General features: G+C 41.9%; 1 protein-coding gene across 5 annotated transcripts in view; it reads left to right on the top strand.

Annotated features, from left to right (window-relative positions):
- Nucleotides 1–16,991, top strand: part of PXYLP1 (2-phosphoxylose phosphatase 1) — a 102,343-nt gene that overhangs the window by 16,231 nt on the left and 69,121 nt on the right. For 2 of the 5 annotated variants that reach the window (XM_090053212.1, XM_090053213.1), the window contains exons 2-3: nt 2,119–2,188; nt 12,294–12,424. In XM_090053212.1, coding sequence (XP_089909338.1) covers nt 12,346–12,424 — 79 coding nt within the window. In that variant the 5' untranslated portion in view covers nt 2,119–2,188; nt 12,294–12,345. Of the gene's footprint in view, nt 1–2,118; nt 2,189–10,821; nt 10,847–12,293; nt 12,425–16,991 lie in introns of those variants that run through there. The other 3 variants (XM_090053214.1, XM_090053216.1, XM_090053215.1) reach the window with 2 other exon arrangements.

The raw sequence follows: 16,991 nt of genomic DNA on the forward strand, positions 1-16,991 counted from the left end.
TTATAAAAACCTCTCAAGCCAAGTCAGTCCTGAGGCTGCTGCGACTGTTGGGGCACCTTAGATGCTATAACAACTCTCCTCTACTCCGCCCTGTGTTTAACTGGCTGTGTGTACTCTGTCAGTTGAAGCCTCATCCAATCCTTAATATGAGTTCCCCATCTCTTCTTGGGTCTCTTTTCCTCTTCCCCTCCATTGTGTCCTGCTTAATGGTGTTGGCAAGAGTGTCTGACCGTCTTGTGATGTGTCCAAACCATTGCAGCTTCCTTCATCACACAACTTCCAGCAAAAGTTCACAGATTCCAATTTCTTCACTGATTTGTTGTTTGACTGACTCATTGGTTCGGTGCTCGATGTACAAGACACACAGCAGTCTCTTAAAGCAGGGCATTTCAAATGCCTCAGTTTTGTTCTCTAACCTCTTATTAGGCATCCATGTCTCACAGCCATCCATGTCTCAATAAAGCGTCATTGAGATGACCACAGCATGCAATGGATGTAAGTTTACCTTCAGTGTAATATTGCTGCTTGTCCAGATTTTCTTTAGCTTTGTTTGTTGGCAATGGCTACTCTGGTCTTGACTTCCTTTTCAAATGTTAAGTCTTCTGTGATGTTGGCTCCCAGATACTTGAAATGTGTCACTCTTTCTAGTTTTTCTTTGCCAATCTTTATATCAATATTGTTGTTGGTGATCTTGGAGGTTGTCATCTCTTTGCTTTTCTTTAGAAGAGAAAACCTTAAGAACAGGTAAAATGTTTGAAGTTTATACACTTAAACTGGTTTATACTTAAACTGTAATATCTGTCCCTAGCTTAAGTGATCAGACACTGGTTTAAACCTGTAACAGAACAGACATTCAGGGCACATAAAACAGTTTGAAAATGGCCAGAGCTGGTTTGAGAGAAACCTGTCATTGAATGTAGTATCAGACTCTGGTTGTATCAGACTTAACTGGTTTAGCTCAAACTGGTTTATGCAATGTCTGTCCCAGACCTTAAACTTAACCTCTAGGAAAAGCAACATTTTGTTGTTGTTGTGCCTTTTCCTAACTTCTCTAGACCAAGTCAGGTTTTCGTATTAGAATAGACCAGTGTTTCCTAGATTGGTATACAGAGCACTTGAAATACACATGTGAAAACAGAGAGGTCTATTTGGTGGTGCTTGTTTATTTCCAAATGGGGAAGGGAAGTGAAATGCAGAAGTAAGATGATTTGATTGTTTTCCAATATGTCAAAATGTTTATCACACTTAAAATTTCTAAAATATGTCCCTTTATTACTTGTTTGTGGAAGAATTGTTGAAGTTGTCAGCGGGATGGTGTATTAATTCAGATGAGAGGGGATGTGATCAGTGAGATGCCACTTCTGTTAGTGATGGGGACCCCATATGGTTTAAGAAGCTTAACAGCAGCCTTGCAAAAATGAGACGTACAGTTCTTACATCTGCTGAAGAGAGCTGCAGAACTGGAAAGCTGTTTTACTTCTGGAAAACTATGGACACATTTATAGTGTTCTGGAGGTGTGTGTGTGGGGGGGTGGCACTTTAATCAGAGTGGCTTCAAGAGCTGTTCTAATTAAAGCGCCACAGCTGCTTGTGTATCAGCATCCCTGCACTTCAAAATGGTGGTGGGGGCACCTGAACTAAAGCTTGTTCTACGAGCTTTTGTTTAAGCACCCCTGCTGCTATTTTGAAGTATGCAGATGCTGATGCACAAGACACAGGAGGCTGCTGGAGTCTGGTAATTGCCACACTCCGGCAGACTGGATTAGTTAAGTCTGCTCTGACGTGCTGCAAATTACAGCACATTTGAGCAGCCTCTGTGCTGAGGTACTGACACCCTATATGTTAATTTTAAGTCAGTGATTCCAGTAACTTGTAGGGTAAACACACAGTTGTCACATTTTACCTTAACATTTGAAATGAAGCGATTAGGCTAGTGTTTTTAAGGAGGTGGGTGAGAGAGAAACTTACGTTCTTCTCACCTTTCTGTGTGTTTGGTGTTTTGGGTGAAACTTAAAAGTGGTCTTGGAGAATTCTTGGAGTAGTTTTTTTTTTCAACAAATTAGGAGAATATCTCTAATGTAAATTTCAACATAACTAATGCTTCATCTTTCACTTCAGGTGCAGAAAATCATCACTTTCGTCAAAATCCAGCGTTGTGGTGTTGATGTAGGAGGTCTTCAAAGCTCTGGTATTTGAGTTTCAAACTAATTTGTCTCTGTATGCTATCCCAGGGGTGGGCAATTATTTCAGGCAGAGGGCCGCTTACTGAGTTTTGGCAAGCCATCAAGGGCTTCATGACAGGCAGCCAGGGGCAGCTAAATATTAACTTTCTAAATTTTTTAGGGGCCCCGTGGGCCAGATACAGTGGCCTGGAGGGCTGCATCTGGCCCGTAGGCCACATTTTGCCCACCCCTGTGCTATCCTGTGAAATAAATTGTGTCGTCCTCTAAGATTGTATTGTTTGTGACAAGCTATTTGTCTTCTCTCTATTTTTATTACTTATCAATGAGTTCAATATAATTATTTAACACAAAAAATCAATTTAAAATCCAGAAACTGAATTATTTTGCTGTGCCGGAAGTGTTTTTTCCCTTTGTTTTTTATTATAATAAGTTGCCTTAGAAAATTGGAAATATAATTTATCAGCAGTTGTCATAATAAAGATTGTTTTAATACGTCTTTAATATGCTTATTTACAATCTTATGCTCTGAAAAATAGAATCTCTTTTATCCTGGACCTCTAGACTGAACTTTTTCTTTGGGAAAGCATCCTCTAAGATGCTTTTTTTATTTTTTTCCTCTCCTCAGCCAAGATTCTGAATCAGGAGGATTTAACCTTCATTAATGGCTGGATTGGTTTAGGACTTTAAACTCAAAAAGTAAGAATTGTACGGTCCTGGAATTCCCAGTTCCCAACAACTTCAAATGCAAGTTGTTAGTTTCTAACTCTTACCTCATCTCCACATAGAGTGGGGTTGTTGTCAACCAGGGTACTTGAGAGGTCCTAGGGGGTACACGTGGGTGGGTAGGGATGGAGCACTGCCATGCATGATCCCGGGGTGCTGTGCAGGCGCTGCCTGCCTGGCCAGACATGGGGGAAGGGGAGGGGGAGCTCATATGTGGTGCCCCTCACCTCCCGCTGTGCAAACGGCTGCGTGCCACCCTGCTATGCTTGGTGACTGGGACGTATACTGCTTTGCATCCAGCCGTTTGGGGGTACAATGATAGAAAAAGGTTGAAAACCCCTGACAGTGTTTCTGCAAGAAGAATTCAATCAATTCCTTACATTTCCCTCAGCCTAGACATTTTCTCCCCTTTTGCTCCTTTTTATGTCTCCTGCTGCTCTCTGGTACACTGGAGACTGTTTTGGCTAATCCTTGAGATCCTGACCTTGTTGCACTAAATGAGATTTCCTCTTACTGGACTTGCTGTAGCTGTTCACAGTGTTTGTGCAATAAAGTTTTGAACTAGGTGTGCTAGGAAATATAACAACTCATCTCTGTAGAACTGGTTGGATTCCTTATCATTGGAGAGATGAGAACTTGTGTTGGTTACTTTGACAGATTGCAATACAGCCATGTCAGCTTCAAAGGCTTATGCTCTTCATAAAATGAGCAGCTGTAGCAGTGTGAGGATTGAAAGATGAAAATATACAAGAAGGACAGGCAGGCTGATTGGGCTAAACAGCATATAGAGGAAAAAGTCTGGGGTCAGAACAGCCTGAAAAATTTAAAGGACTGGCTGACTTTCCCTGATAAAAGCAGCAATTTGGTGTTAGACAGTGTAATCAAAGAAAAGACTTATCACAAGTGGGCTCAGAAACAGGGTAGGTTCTGAAATACTCTGGCAATGGAGAAGAGAGATTCTTATGATATGTAGCTTTTAAAAGCATCTCAAATCCTTTCCAGGTTATATTAAATATTTACTTTTTAATTACCTTTTGACAAACATGTAGTGATATATACTTCCTGTTGACTAACAGAGATGTACTAGTTCCAGTGCATTTTTTCATACCTGTTAAGCATGTGTGGTTTTTTGGGGGGTTTTGTTTTTTTCAGGGGTAGAGAGGGGTGTGGTATTTGCTGTGGGTCATCTTGCCTTTTTTTCTAGTGTATTGTTTACCCGTGCTTGCTTTGACTCGCAATTTCTGCACAGCTTAATTTTTCTATTTAGATTTTGAACCGTTGCTGCTTGTTTTTCTCTCAGGTTTCCATGTCCATATTTACACTGCAATAACCTCATTGAGGCCTGGGTATAGCTGTGTCAATCCAGTCCTGTGTACTGCAGGACAAGGGTCCCAAGCAAAGCTGATGGGTGCACTGAAGAAAAGTTCCTATGCTAGTCTATCTACCAGATGCCATCACCACTTGTTTCTATACTTCATATTTAGTGTATGTTGGAAAGGTGATGGCTGATCATTATTAAAGGGATTTTAACTTACTTTGCAGAGTAGAGGCCATTGAAAATTTAGGAGAGTACTACATGGAACGTGGTATCCTTATAATTGAGTGAAACTTTTTTCTAGGACTTTGAATGGTATTACGCTGGGTTTTAGTGTGCTTTAAAGATGCTCTGAGCTTAATTGAGGTGATCTGCCTGGTTAACAAGAAGTGGGGAGCAAGGGAATTCCCATCCATGTAACTAAATGAATAGATATTTATCCTTCTTTATGATACAGGGGATAATGGGATAACTGTACACCTGCCTAAACTGAATCATTTAAAGCTATAGTTTTTAATTTCTGAATTGGTGCTTTTTATAACCTGAAAAAATCGGTGTGGTCTGTGCTCTGGTAATTGTGGGGTGCTGTCTTATGTACGTGTTTTCAGAGGACTTCTTGTTTGTAGTGTTTTCCTTTCTTTGACAAAATAGTTGCTTTAAATAAGACCATGCTAAAAGTCTGAAGGTGGACACTGAAGATAAAGTAAAATCTTTAATAGTGATCACATCAAGTGCTGTCACTTTTTCAGTTTGTTCACCACATTCAAAACAAGACTCGCACAAGGAAAAAATCCTTCAGAGGCAATGGAAAGATTTAAGGTTCATCAAAGACAGTTAAAATCTCTAAAGCAGATAGATGTTATTGGCAGCCTAGAGAATCTCAAACTGAGTGGGCTCCCTAAATTCTTCAGTACCATATTCCAAATTGACAGGGGGCCATCCTGGGGCTGGTCACCTGCCTATGTAGGACAGTCCACCCAGTCTTTCCTGCCATGACTTGCTGGTTATGTAAACTGGTGGTAAATGTGGGAGGCTGCCCATTTTTTGCCCCAGTGCCACTGTATTCCTGGCCAAAGCTGGACCAACTTAGTCCTCTGTCAAGCCTCTGTGTTCTGAGCCTCACTCATACTGCTCCCCTCTCACTGGGGCCTCTTGCACTCTGCTGTCTCACGGGGCCTCTTTCACGCTGCTCCATACTGGGCCTGCTTCACTCTGCCCTGCTCCTCTGAGCGGCTTCCATAGGTCATCAGATTTATCAGTTTCACTCCTTGACTGGCTGACATGCAGCCTTTTGGGCCTCTCCCGCAACCCTTGTCTGGGTAGATTCATAGATGCTAGGGTCGGAAGGGACCTCAACTGATCATCAAATCCAATCCCCTGCCCAGGGCATGAAAGAGTCTGATCCCCTGCTCTGAGCAGGTGGTGACCAGCCAATTAACTAGGCGTTGGGCTAACTTCACCCTAGCTTATTGGGCACTTCTACACATACAAAACACACTCCTGTGGGGAATGGCCTGTGTTCTGTCCTTCTGGCCATCCTTCAGCCCTACTCAGCACGTCCCCTGACGCAGCCCTTCAGACTGGCCTTCAGCCCTACTCTGCATTTTGCTCATGCACAGCCCTTCGGTTTCTAAAGGCGCTCCCTCCTCTGTGCAGACCCACCAAATATCCTACTGCCCTTTTCTGGGGCCATAGTCCTGCCCTCTCCCTTGGCTACGCAGAATCTTGCTTCCCCCCCCCCCGCAAGCTCAGGTGTCCGCAGGCCTGCCTGGCCTGACTACCTGCTGCTGGGTCTACTGGGTCTCCTTGAACCCCCTAGGGCTCAGGTGTCCAGAGACGTGTCAGGCCCTCTTACCCACAATGTTATTGGGGGCTGGAGATATTAAGGCACTCCCTACCCACCTTTCAGTGGGGAGGTTAGTGGTTCTGGTGTTTGAATGATGCTGCCCTGACACGGACAATCCCTCCAGGCCTCTCTATCCCAGCAGGGTGCAGTTTTGGATCATGCCCTTACCTCCTGCCCTTACCTCCAAGATGTTGTGAGAAGCAGCTCAGCCACGTGATGTCACTCCCTCAGCTGCAAGCAGCAAACTGCTGCCTTGCCTTAATTTGAAAATGGCTGCCTTAATTGAGTACCTGTCGGTTGCCCATTCCAGCCCTTAAAGTGGCATGCCCTGCCACACAAATTAACTTGCAAACATTAACTTATTTTTTGTCTGCAGACCTCTCCCTTCCATTCCTGGACTCTGATCTTGGTCTACTGCAGAGCTTGATAGCATTTCAGACTACTGTGAGTGTCTTTGGCATTCATTCAGATACAAAATTTTATGCTTTCCTGCTTTATAACTTTTTCCCTGCTCTGTTTCATAATGACCACTTCCACTCACTTGCGTCTTGGCAATTTGCGTCATTTTGATGAGATGTTGCTGGATCTGCTATACCAGATAAGTACAGTAATTTTATGGAAGCAGACTTTGAAGAGTAGTATTGATTCTTATGGAGACATGCTATTTTAATCAAGTAAATTCATTTAAGCTGTCATGGTGATTCAGTGTGATAACATGTTTGCTCTCTAAGTAAGATAGTAGGTTTCTGTCCTAGATGGATGCAGCTAACTTTGAAGTCATAACAGTATCAGCCATATGGCACAAGATGTCTTACAACTAGCAATGATTATTTTAAGATGGGTGTACCTTCCCAGGAGTTTTGAAAGTCATTGGTCTCCCAGGTGTATCTTCAGTGCCTTGCGTGAAATAATCAAAAACAGCACTATGTATTATAAACCTGAAGAAATGTCAGAGTACTTTACAGATACTGACTTAGTCAAAGAAATGCATGTTACGTAGGTATCTGCTTTTTTAAACTTTGGGTTGCTTTTGTGTGTATGCTGGTTATAATCAATAGCACCTGAATCTGTGGTTCTGTAGAACTTGTAAATCCAGTCTAGAATTATGTCATCTGCTGAAGACCTGTTATTAGTTACAAGTAAGAAATGCTTTGTTTTATAATAATTTATAAAGCTGCTGTTGAAATGCCTATGATGAAAATGCTGAGTTCCGACTGACTTTTGTATACCACGGTACAGAGTTATCTGGGAAAGCAAGACCAAAAAAAAAAGAGGGTGGGAGCAATGGAAAGGTCTTGGAGAATCATGGGCTCGTAGAGTCAGAGTTATGTTAGTTGCTGCTAAAATTGCCTTTTAAATACTGAGAGCTCTCAGGTGGAGACAGTGAGGCTAGGACACAACCTGCACTCTGAACTGCCCATAAAGTAAATAGATAAAGATCAATATACTACAGATGTCACACAGACGGTTGCTACTCTGCAGTTACATGATCTCTCTTTTCTGTAATAGTATATTCTGAGTGCCAAAAGTGCATTGGCTTTGTGTTCTTTTCATCTTTTTTCTGCTAACATGTGAGAGGTTTCCTTTCTTTCTCTTTTTCTGTTCCGATAGTTTATTTTCTGCACTTCCTTCTTTCTGTGTGCTATTTCAGGGGTTTTCAACCTTTTTTAAGGAGTGTACCCCTTCTGGGTACACTTCTGGCTGGGCGGGGGAAATGGGTGGTGGCAGAAGGACATGGAGTGGGGGCGTGGGGAGGGGCTTGCACATGGCGGCGGTGGCACAGGGTGGTGGATGGTGGCAGTCGCCGCTGTGTGCAAGTTCCCACTCCCTGGCTGGGCAGTGGAGTGGGAAGCCGCTGCCCTTCTCCATGTTATTTCCCTGCCCTGCCCCTCTTACTCCTCCCCCCCCCGGGCTCTGTTCCTGGGAGGTGGCAGTATGGGGTGTTGGGATGGCAGCACTCTATCCCTGTCCACCCGCATGTACCTCCTCGCCCCTTTCCAAGTACCCCTGGGGGTACGTGTTCCCCCAGTTGACAACCCCTGTGCTACTTAATTGGGATATGCTTTAGGTTTCTTATTGAATATCCAGGCAGGATAACTAATGTCTGCAGCATTCGTAGTATTGTCTCTCCTTAATAGTTCATAGTGTTAATTCTGCTTTTCACTTGGAATACCAGTACTGTATAACATTTATTTCATTTCACAGTACTATATATGTGCACCTGATCCCATGATGTTTGATATCAAGTGACAGGTGATGACAAATTGTACTGACAGACCTTTATTGAACACAGTTACTCAACAGGAACCATTCCAAATCAATCATAACATAGCAACCTTAATCTGTTAACAGGCCTAAATGTATTATATGAATGTAATGTTTCCCTTTGGTTTACAATTTCTGAACTATTTAAACATAATTGAAAGAATGAAAATGTATTAAAAGGTAATTAAACTTCATCAATATATTTCCCTGTTAAAAATAAGGCATCTGTTCTCTCCATTTTTTAAAATCTCTTTGCTTTTTGTAGCATCCTGTATTTGTGCAAATTATTGTTAGCTAATCTTATATTGTGGGGAATTTTTATATAGATTCTTGAGATTTTTCTTAATGTATTTTACCTTTAGTTCCCTGCTGTGTTTAATTTTTATTTTTTTCCTTCAACTTCCTGTCTGACCTTCCATCTGTTTTAACTTAACTGCCTCTTTCTCTCCTGGTGTATTTGTTCTCATCTGTTTTTATGCCTCACTTTTTATCCTTTACAGCTTGGTTTAACTTCAGTTAGTGGTCTGGAATAACTTTCATTAAGCTATTTCACCACTGTTCAGTAAGAACTATTATTTTTGACGAGTTCAAAGGGACCATTAAACTATAAGCTTTTCTTTCTGTGCATAATGTCTTTTTACATTAAGTATTTGTTACTGTTTGCTCAGCCTAAGTTTGGCATTAGGGTGATACTTTAGACACATATAGCAACAGATATTTAGTGTCTGTTTTCTGAGACTCCACAGTTTTTTACAGTCTCTTGGAAATTATTATAACAAAATGGAAAGAGTTATCCAAATAAAACTGTTAATCTGAGGCAGACAAACTGACCTCAGTTTTGCAAAGACGTGTACATGCCTAATACTGTATAGGGAAGAGTCCATCTGATTTTCATACATAGGAGAACACGTCCTAGCCAGGGGCGGGCAATTATTTTGGGCAGAGGGCCACTTGCAAGCCATCCAGGGCTGCATGACAGGCAGCCCAGGGCAGATTAATATTAATTTTCAAAATTTTTTAGGGGTCCTGTGGGCCTGAAGGGCCACATCTGGCCCCTGGGCCGCATCTTGCCCACCCTGTCCTAGGCTCTTAGTCCTCATCACGCATTTGTAATAATCAAGATTATATTAAGCTACTTAAATTTGCTGTTAGATTAGTTTTGTTTATGGGTAGTTACTTCAGCCCCATATTCAAATTATTCTCTAATAACAATTCTCATCTTGTCTTCATCCCAGATTCTAAAGGAAAATTATGAACTTTTCTGGATGTCTAAAACGTTAATAAATTTGACATCCAGAGGACCAAATGGGAAAATGCGTTCCCGGTTCTGGAGACCTCTACCAGCTCTTTATAGCCAGTGAGCTCCAGCTAGAATGCATTCATTGGTACATCTGAAAGAATAGGCAGTCTCTTGGAGGGCCATTTAAGGATTTAGGCTGTTTATGGACATTAAAAAAAAAAAAAGCACTTTAAACTTTGTGTGCCCTTGCACCGAGCCCAGTGCACTCCCATAAGAGGCAGTGTGTTAGCTGGACCCAGCTCGCCCTACATCTGTGTAGATTGGGTGCTTCAGCAAGGCTTTTATGGCGCTTGTATTAGGGGTGCACCGATGGAGACTTTTTGAACCGATACCGATGGCTGATTTTTAAGGAGCCGTATCAGCTGGTACGATTTAGATTATGATTTGCAGCTGGGCAGCTTGGAGACTGGTGTTGGGCTGGTAAGTCTGGTGTGGGGGAAGGGATGGGGAGGGGAGGGAAAAAGTATGGGTAGGGCAGTTCGAGGCAGCCCTCATGGTGAGGGAGGCAGTGGGACAGGGGCAAGTGCTGATTGGCCAGGTGGGGTGCAGGATGGAGCTGCAAGCGCCTCATCTGGGAGGTGTGGGGGGTGGTGGCTCTTGCCCTGCGTGCACCCCATGAGAGTATAGGGGGCATGAGTCTCTGGATCTGCATGGGGTCAGCTGCAGCCACCCCAAAATTTGCTGTAGCCTCCCTCTCAGTGCCACTGCCCCCCTGCTGGGAAGAGTCCAGCACAGCCCCCAGCCCCACCCCACAATGGCAGCCCGCTCCAAACAGATTCAGAGACATGGCCCCCATGCCCTCCAGGAGTGAGTACAGGGTGGGAGCTACCTACCCCCACCCCTCCAGGAAGAACCGCTCACAGCTTTGTCCCTCGCCCTGTCCCACCCTGGCTGAGCAGCATCTGCCCCAGCCCCACTCCCTCCTTCACTGTGGGGGACTTTGATCTGCCCCCCCTCCCACCTCTCTTCCCCACAACAGACTTACCAGCCAAGGCTGCTCTCTAAGCCACTGGGCTGTGCTCCTGGCCACGTGCGTGCTGCGGCTGCGCATGTACATAAGGCATTTATCAGCCATATCAGGCAAAAAAAGCCTGTGTCGGTGCTGATGTGTCAGTGCGCCTTTATCTTTTATCTAATAGTTGATTGAATTTGCTTTTAGATAAAAGGACCAAAAAGCCCTGCTGGAGCATGTGATCTATACAAACATTGCGGAGGTGGGTTGAACTAACACGCTACTCCGTCCGGTAAAGCACTTCTACCCCCCACCCCCACATCTGCCAGTGCCCTTTAAAGTTTTGCACCAGAACCTCACATTCTAGTGGAGTATTCTCACTCTTCCTAACAAGCGAGCATTCTGGTTTTAGGCGCCTCTGCTTGTTTGTTCCATTGACTTGTATAATCATAAAAAGGTGTTTCTTCATGGTGCAAATTATTCTGATTAGATAACTAAATAATCTTATTGATGTTTTCCTGTTTTTCTTTCCCTTTATCTGTTTATTAAAAACATCCCAAAAATGTTGTGTGATGGGTTATAATAGTGCTAGTTTTTAAAGACTTTGTAGAAAATTGAAAGAGGACAGGACCAAAAGCATCATGATTTAGATGAGGACTCGGATCAGCTCAGGTTAGGTCTCTATGATTGTGCTGGCTAAGCAGCTCTAGAAAAATGAATCGTAGATAAAGAATATATTAATATATTAATAATTCTTAGCACAAAAAAGTGTTTTTTTAAAGACATTAATTTATAACATGAGAAAATAATAATTGACGTTTTGTGATTGGACATTTTGATGTCCCCAAAATCCTGAGACTAAAATCTTGGCAAGAAGTTTAGCTTTTTGAGTCCAAAGAGACTGTAAGAAACAGGTGGTCCTTATTAATTATGCAGTATGTCAGGCTTTTTTCTCTTTCTTTCCCAAAAGTGGAAAAGTACCAAGAACATTTTTGATGCAAAAATAAAAGAATTTAGACGAGAAGAAACTTGGGTAGGAAAAAACATTGCCTACCAATGTATTGGTTACTCTGCTATAAACAGCGTCAAATAAAAGAATATAGAGGTCTTGGAGTTTCAAGACCAAACTTGCTCTCAACGCAAGAAAAAGCAGTTGTTGCATTTAGCTGAATGTGATCTGGAAAAACTTAAACGGATCTATTCTTCATTGAAAAATGAAATTCTGTGACCTTAGAACACTTTTGTGAAATTATGTGGATTTTTGCAGTTTCGTTTTTGGAAGGGGAGATTTTGGTACTTGTCAAAATATTCTGCTTTGGTGCTTTTTTAAACAGTATTTCCATTTTTACAGTTGAAACAGTTATTTGCTTAATTTTTGTATTTAATATGCAAGTAGGCCAGAGATTGAACTTCATTAAAAAAGATTAGGTATGCCATCAGAACTAGCTTTCAAAATATCAGGATACTGCGCTATAGGATAATCACTTAGGAAATTAGCTGTGTTGCAGAATGTTCTTAGTTTGCTGGTTAGTCTTGTGTAACAAGGAAAAAGACTTGGGGTTTTGTTCCTTGAGTCAGAGTTTGAGTGGCATAAAATTGCATTCAAGAAAGGACCTTATGTCTCTGTTAAAACTGATACTTGGAATTATTTCAGTTTAATTTATGCCTCCATGTAATTAAATAGACATTTGCCTGTGTTTGCTTTGCAGAAAGCTTCATATATGGAGATGAAACCATGAAGAGAAATCAGAACAAATAATAATGCTTTTCCGAAACCGTTTTCTGTTATTGCTGGCTTTGGCAGCCTTGTTAGCTTTTCTGAGCCTCAGTCTTCAATTCTGTAAGTATATATCCCTGGCGTTTGGCCTATAATGGGCCAGTGATGTGATATATCAGTTTAAAAGCAAAGCAAAATAGAAAAAGGCGGGGAGGTGTCATATGTTTTGTGTAGATACTGTTGTGCTTCCTACTAAACTTAGAGTTTTACAAGAAATGTAAAAAATAATCTGAAGATAAAAATATTACAATGTACTGTATACAGTTCTAAAAATAGAACTTCTTATGGAGTGGTTCAGATTTCATAGATTATTTAATTTTTAGAAGTAATAGTCTTTGTTAGTTTTGTTACGTAGGTTTAATTGAGTCATGGTAGTGAAGAGAGAACCAGTTTAGGTAAAGGAACTAATTCCTATTTTGTATTGCACCAAACTAGATGGAATCCAGGGAAGTGGCCTGACAATCTATGCTGTGACACTTCCTTTATTAGGGCTTCTCTGCATTTAGAAATTAAATAAAGCTTAAAAACTATTCATTTATCGTACACAGTGCTGGCCACAAGCAACTGTTTTATATAGAGAAAGGCAAATCATGTTAAGCTTCATGTTGGCTAGTCATGGGTAAGCCCTAGCAAGGTGATGCTACAGACATGGCTTGTCTTTTTCTATGCTGACCAGTCAGCAGTGTCTCAGCTACGTTGACTGTTACATTTACTATTTTTCTTCCATTTAAAGCAGGGCCATGAATAGATCCAATTTTATGTTACAAGCAAATTAAAAATTGGTGTTGGCTAAAAGCAGAATAAACAGAATACAGGATAACTACTTTTCCTCCATTGTATTTCTGTAGATTTTAATACGTTTTGTTTCTTCTGTATCCATGCATTAAAATAAGTTTAATGCTTAGTGAACAGAAGAACGCAAAAGATTTCCTATACTTAAAATTTACCATGCATATGCAAAACAAAATTTTTTTTTTCACAGAATTTTACATTGCACTCTTGCATTTGGATGCAACTACACCTTTATGTAAGATGTAATACCTATGACTATCTAATACCTTCACTAAGCTAAGTAATGCTTGCTAGGAAATATCTACTACCTGACTATGTAATCTCTTCTGTGCACATGTGGTTCAAAACATTCTCTTAATTTCTCAGGTAGAGTATGATCTGTTTTCTATTAATTTCTCTGTGCCTTGCCCTTCAGGCTTTATGTGCCTCTGTCCTGATGTTTTGTGCTTTTCTGTCATGTAGAACAGGGGTGTCCAGTTCACCTCGAGCTGGATCTAGACCGTGGGACTACCCCTGAGTTGGAGTTGGGGAATGGCAGCCATGGGTGAGAGCTGTCTGTGCAGCCCTTGCTTTCCCCCTTGCTTTCCCCCTTGCTTTCCCCCTTGCTTTCCCCCTTGCTCCTGCTTACCATGTCCTTTTGGAGTCCAGGGGTCCCAAATTCTGCAGTAGGTCCTTCCCATGACCTTGCTCCCCAACTTGATGTTGTGGCGGAACAGATGGAACACCTCTGTGGGCTGGATCTGCTCATGAGCTGTATGTTTGACACCCCTGATGCAGGTGGCCAGCTCCTAGAGAGAAGCTGATCAAAATATGAAACAGAAATATTACCTGAAATATAAGTACATGCTGCTTCATGCCCCAAGGAGGGAGCCCCAAGGAGGGATCCTTACTACAAGTTAGCAAGCGAATTTAAACTTTTTAAATCATTGCGAAGTGATATCCACTTCTTTTAAGGAAGCTATATGCACAAGAATCATTCCTGTAGACTTAAGACATTTGAGGGCTGTTTTAAAAGTAAATTAAACTGCAACAAGTCAGGGCTAATGTTGATGCTGAAATATATTTGGATTTTTTTTACATAACGAAGACTGAAATACTTTCTACATGTGCCGAATAGTCTAAATTTTTGTCAGATAAGCTGACAATGTTGTTACAATTAACAGCTTTAATTAGCAGGGTAATTAGGCCAAAATTAAAATAGCAGTGCAAAGCGTGCAAAAATAGTGTGTGCTGGGACAAATGCAGAGACAGAGGAGCAGGCAACCCAGGGCAGCACCTCCCTACCCTGCCCTGCCCTGCCCTGCCCCTCCCCCCCAATTCTGCAGCACATGGAGCCCAGCCTGGGAGGAGCTGGGTATAGCCCATAACAAAGGGCATATGCCGGGCCATGTGTGGTAGCACAAAGTAGTGGAACAAATTTTTGCGACTACTCTTTGTGCCGCTGCAAGTGTACATCCCTGCTCATCTGGATGCAGGTATGAGAACTTCTACACCCTGAAGTTTGCTCACCTGCCAAGCTTGTCATGTTCACTAGGAAAACCATTTTTTACCTAGGACACTCAAGGTCACATAAATTAGTATTTCATAAATAACATGTACCATATGAGCCAGTGCAGCACAGGGATATCTACCTACAATTAGTTTGTGTTGCGCCATATATCTTTATATTGAAAAAAAAATGGTTTACTATGTTTAGAGCAGTTGTAGCCATGCAGACCTATTGCAAAGAAAGGGTTTGGATAAGTATCATTGAGCTTGTAGCTTGAACACAATAGGACTTACCCATGTCTGACAGGAAAGCCAATTTTTGTTGTTCAGCAGCTTTCATAACTGTTGCTGTTACATGCAAACTTGCTTTGGCTTTTGTACCCCATGCTACATATGTAGAACTGATGGGCAAAATTTGTTTTATGTGAGGTTTTTATGTTGTGGGCACAGGCATGATATTAGTGACATAAACATTGACCCAGAACAGGCAGATCCAAAGTCTGTTCTTCACTTCAAAAAGCTGCGCGGTAAACCCACAAAAAATATGAGCTCTGAGTATTCTGTGGCATTATCCCAATAATCCCATTATCCCATTGGAAGCACTTGTCTAGAGAAAAGCTGCCCAAGCACCTAATGGCACTGCAGACTGAGAAGAGAACAAAGTATCTTTGATGAAGACTGTGCAGGATAGGACCATGCCTGCATGAAATATGGAGAGGATACTTAGCTTTAGCACCAAGAAGTGAACCCTAGCTAGTGGCAGGGTATGCAGTGAGACTGGAAACACCAGCTTCACTTACTTGACATTTAGGATTAGATTAAGAAGTGTGTGTGTGTGTGTGGTGGGCAGGGCAGTATCCCCAGGCCTTGACTTTGGGGGTGGGGAGGGGACAAAAAAAGGTGATGCTGCTTCATCTGCCAAAGGCACAGAAGTGCCCTGCTCTGCCTCTGAGTGTCAGCATCTCTGCTATCAAAACTATGACCATTCCAGGTGCTCTTCATTTCCACCTCCATGTCCTTCCTACTTTGTGTTGAGTCCAATCAGGAAGGATCCTAAGGAGTTTTGGCAGAATTTTCTTCCAAGCACACATCCACAAATTGCATGCATTCTCAAATCCATTAAGTCTTGTTACACAGCAGAGAAAAATCTATTGGAAAAAGGTGCCTCCTGAATGGAAAAGTTTTTCAATAAGGCCTGCCCAATAATACCTAAATTTGGTGCTGATGCTAACTGACAATTTTGGGCTGTTTCTTAGAGTTGGCACGTTCTTGCATCCTTTTAGTTCATTTGTGGTTCACCTGGTAGCATTGTCAATCTATCCTGCACCAATAGAAACCCCTCTTAATTGTCTCTTCTTCTCTTACCTAGGTTTTTCAGAGGATTCATGTGTACTTACCCACTGCTCAAGGCATTTCAGTATGGGATTTTAAGTGTTAGGACAATAGTATTATGGAGTACTCTTCTACTTTTAAGCTCTTCAAATCCTTCAGTGACAGCCTTGTGCTCAGAATAGTTTCTTTCATAGCCATCGCTAGTGCATAAGAGTGATCTCACTTAAAGCATCTATTGCTGAACTCTTAAGTGATTTGTTTCACCAAGAAAATGGAGATGCTCGGACATGAAGCAAGATTAATTCTACAAATGGTTTCCAACCTCTACATAAAACAACTTGCGTGTGTTCTTCCCAAAGTTGCATACTATGCCATGGGATATAAACACAGCTCTTGATAATATATAGCATCAGATTCTGAATGTTTTGCTTCTCCGGCAGTGACTAGCCAATTCAAGGGCCAGGCTATTTCATCCAAAGCTGTCAAAATAACTCGTAGTAGGTCTTGACATAATACCAGTGGGCTGAAACAACATACCCAGTAAGCTTCTGAAATGTAGTGATACCAAAAATATAAGGCTTCTTTATGGAGTAACCTGCTAATATTTGTTAAACACTCTGCCCTGGAGTGCTTTAGCATCTGGGAGATGTTAAGTGTGATATACTGCTCTCCTAGAGTGCCTGTAGATGTGCGGGACACCTGCTCCAGTGCATCGGAGAGGACTTGATTTAATTCAGTCTGCTGATTTGTGCTAATTAGCATGCTCCAGAAATCTTGGTGTCTTGTGTATTCAGTATCCCTGCACTTCAGAATAGTGGCAGGGGCACTTTAAAGCTTGTCGAACAAGAGTAGCCCTAATTAAATTGCCCCCTCCCTGCCCCTGGAGCATGTTTAAAGACACCTGTATTTCATATTCAGTTGATGCAACTGAAACTTTATTTCAGCTGTCTGGAGAGAATGGTACTTGCCAGCCACCAACTAACACCAACAGGGCCCACACTGACATATACTTGAAGAA

This window comes from Crocodylus siamensis, chromosome 6 (genome assembly GCF_052110815.1).
Source record: "Crocodylus siamensis isolate JL-2025a chromosome 6, ASM5211081v1, whole genome shotgun sequence".
Taxonomy (NCBI): Eukaryota; Metazoa; Chordata; order Crocodylia; family Crocodylidae; genus Crocodylus; species Crocodylus siamensis.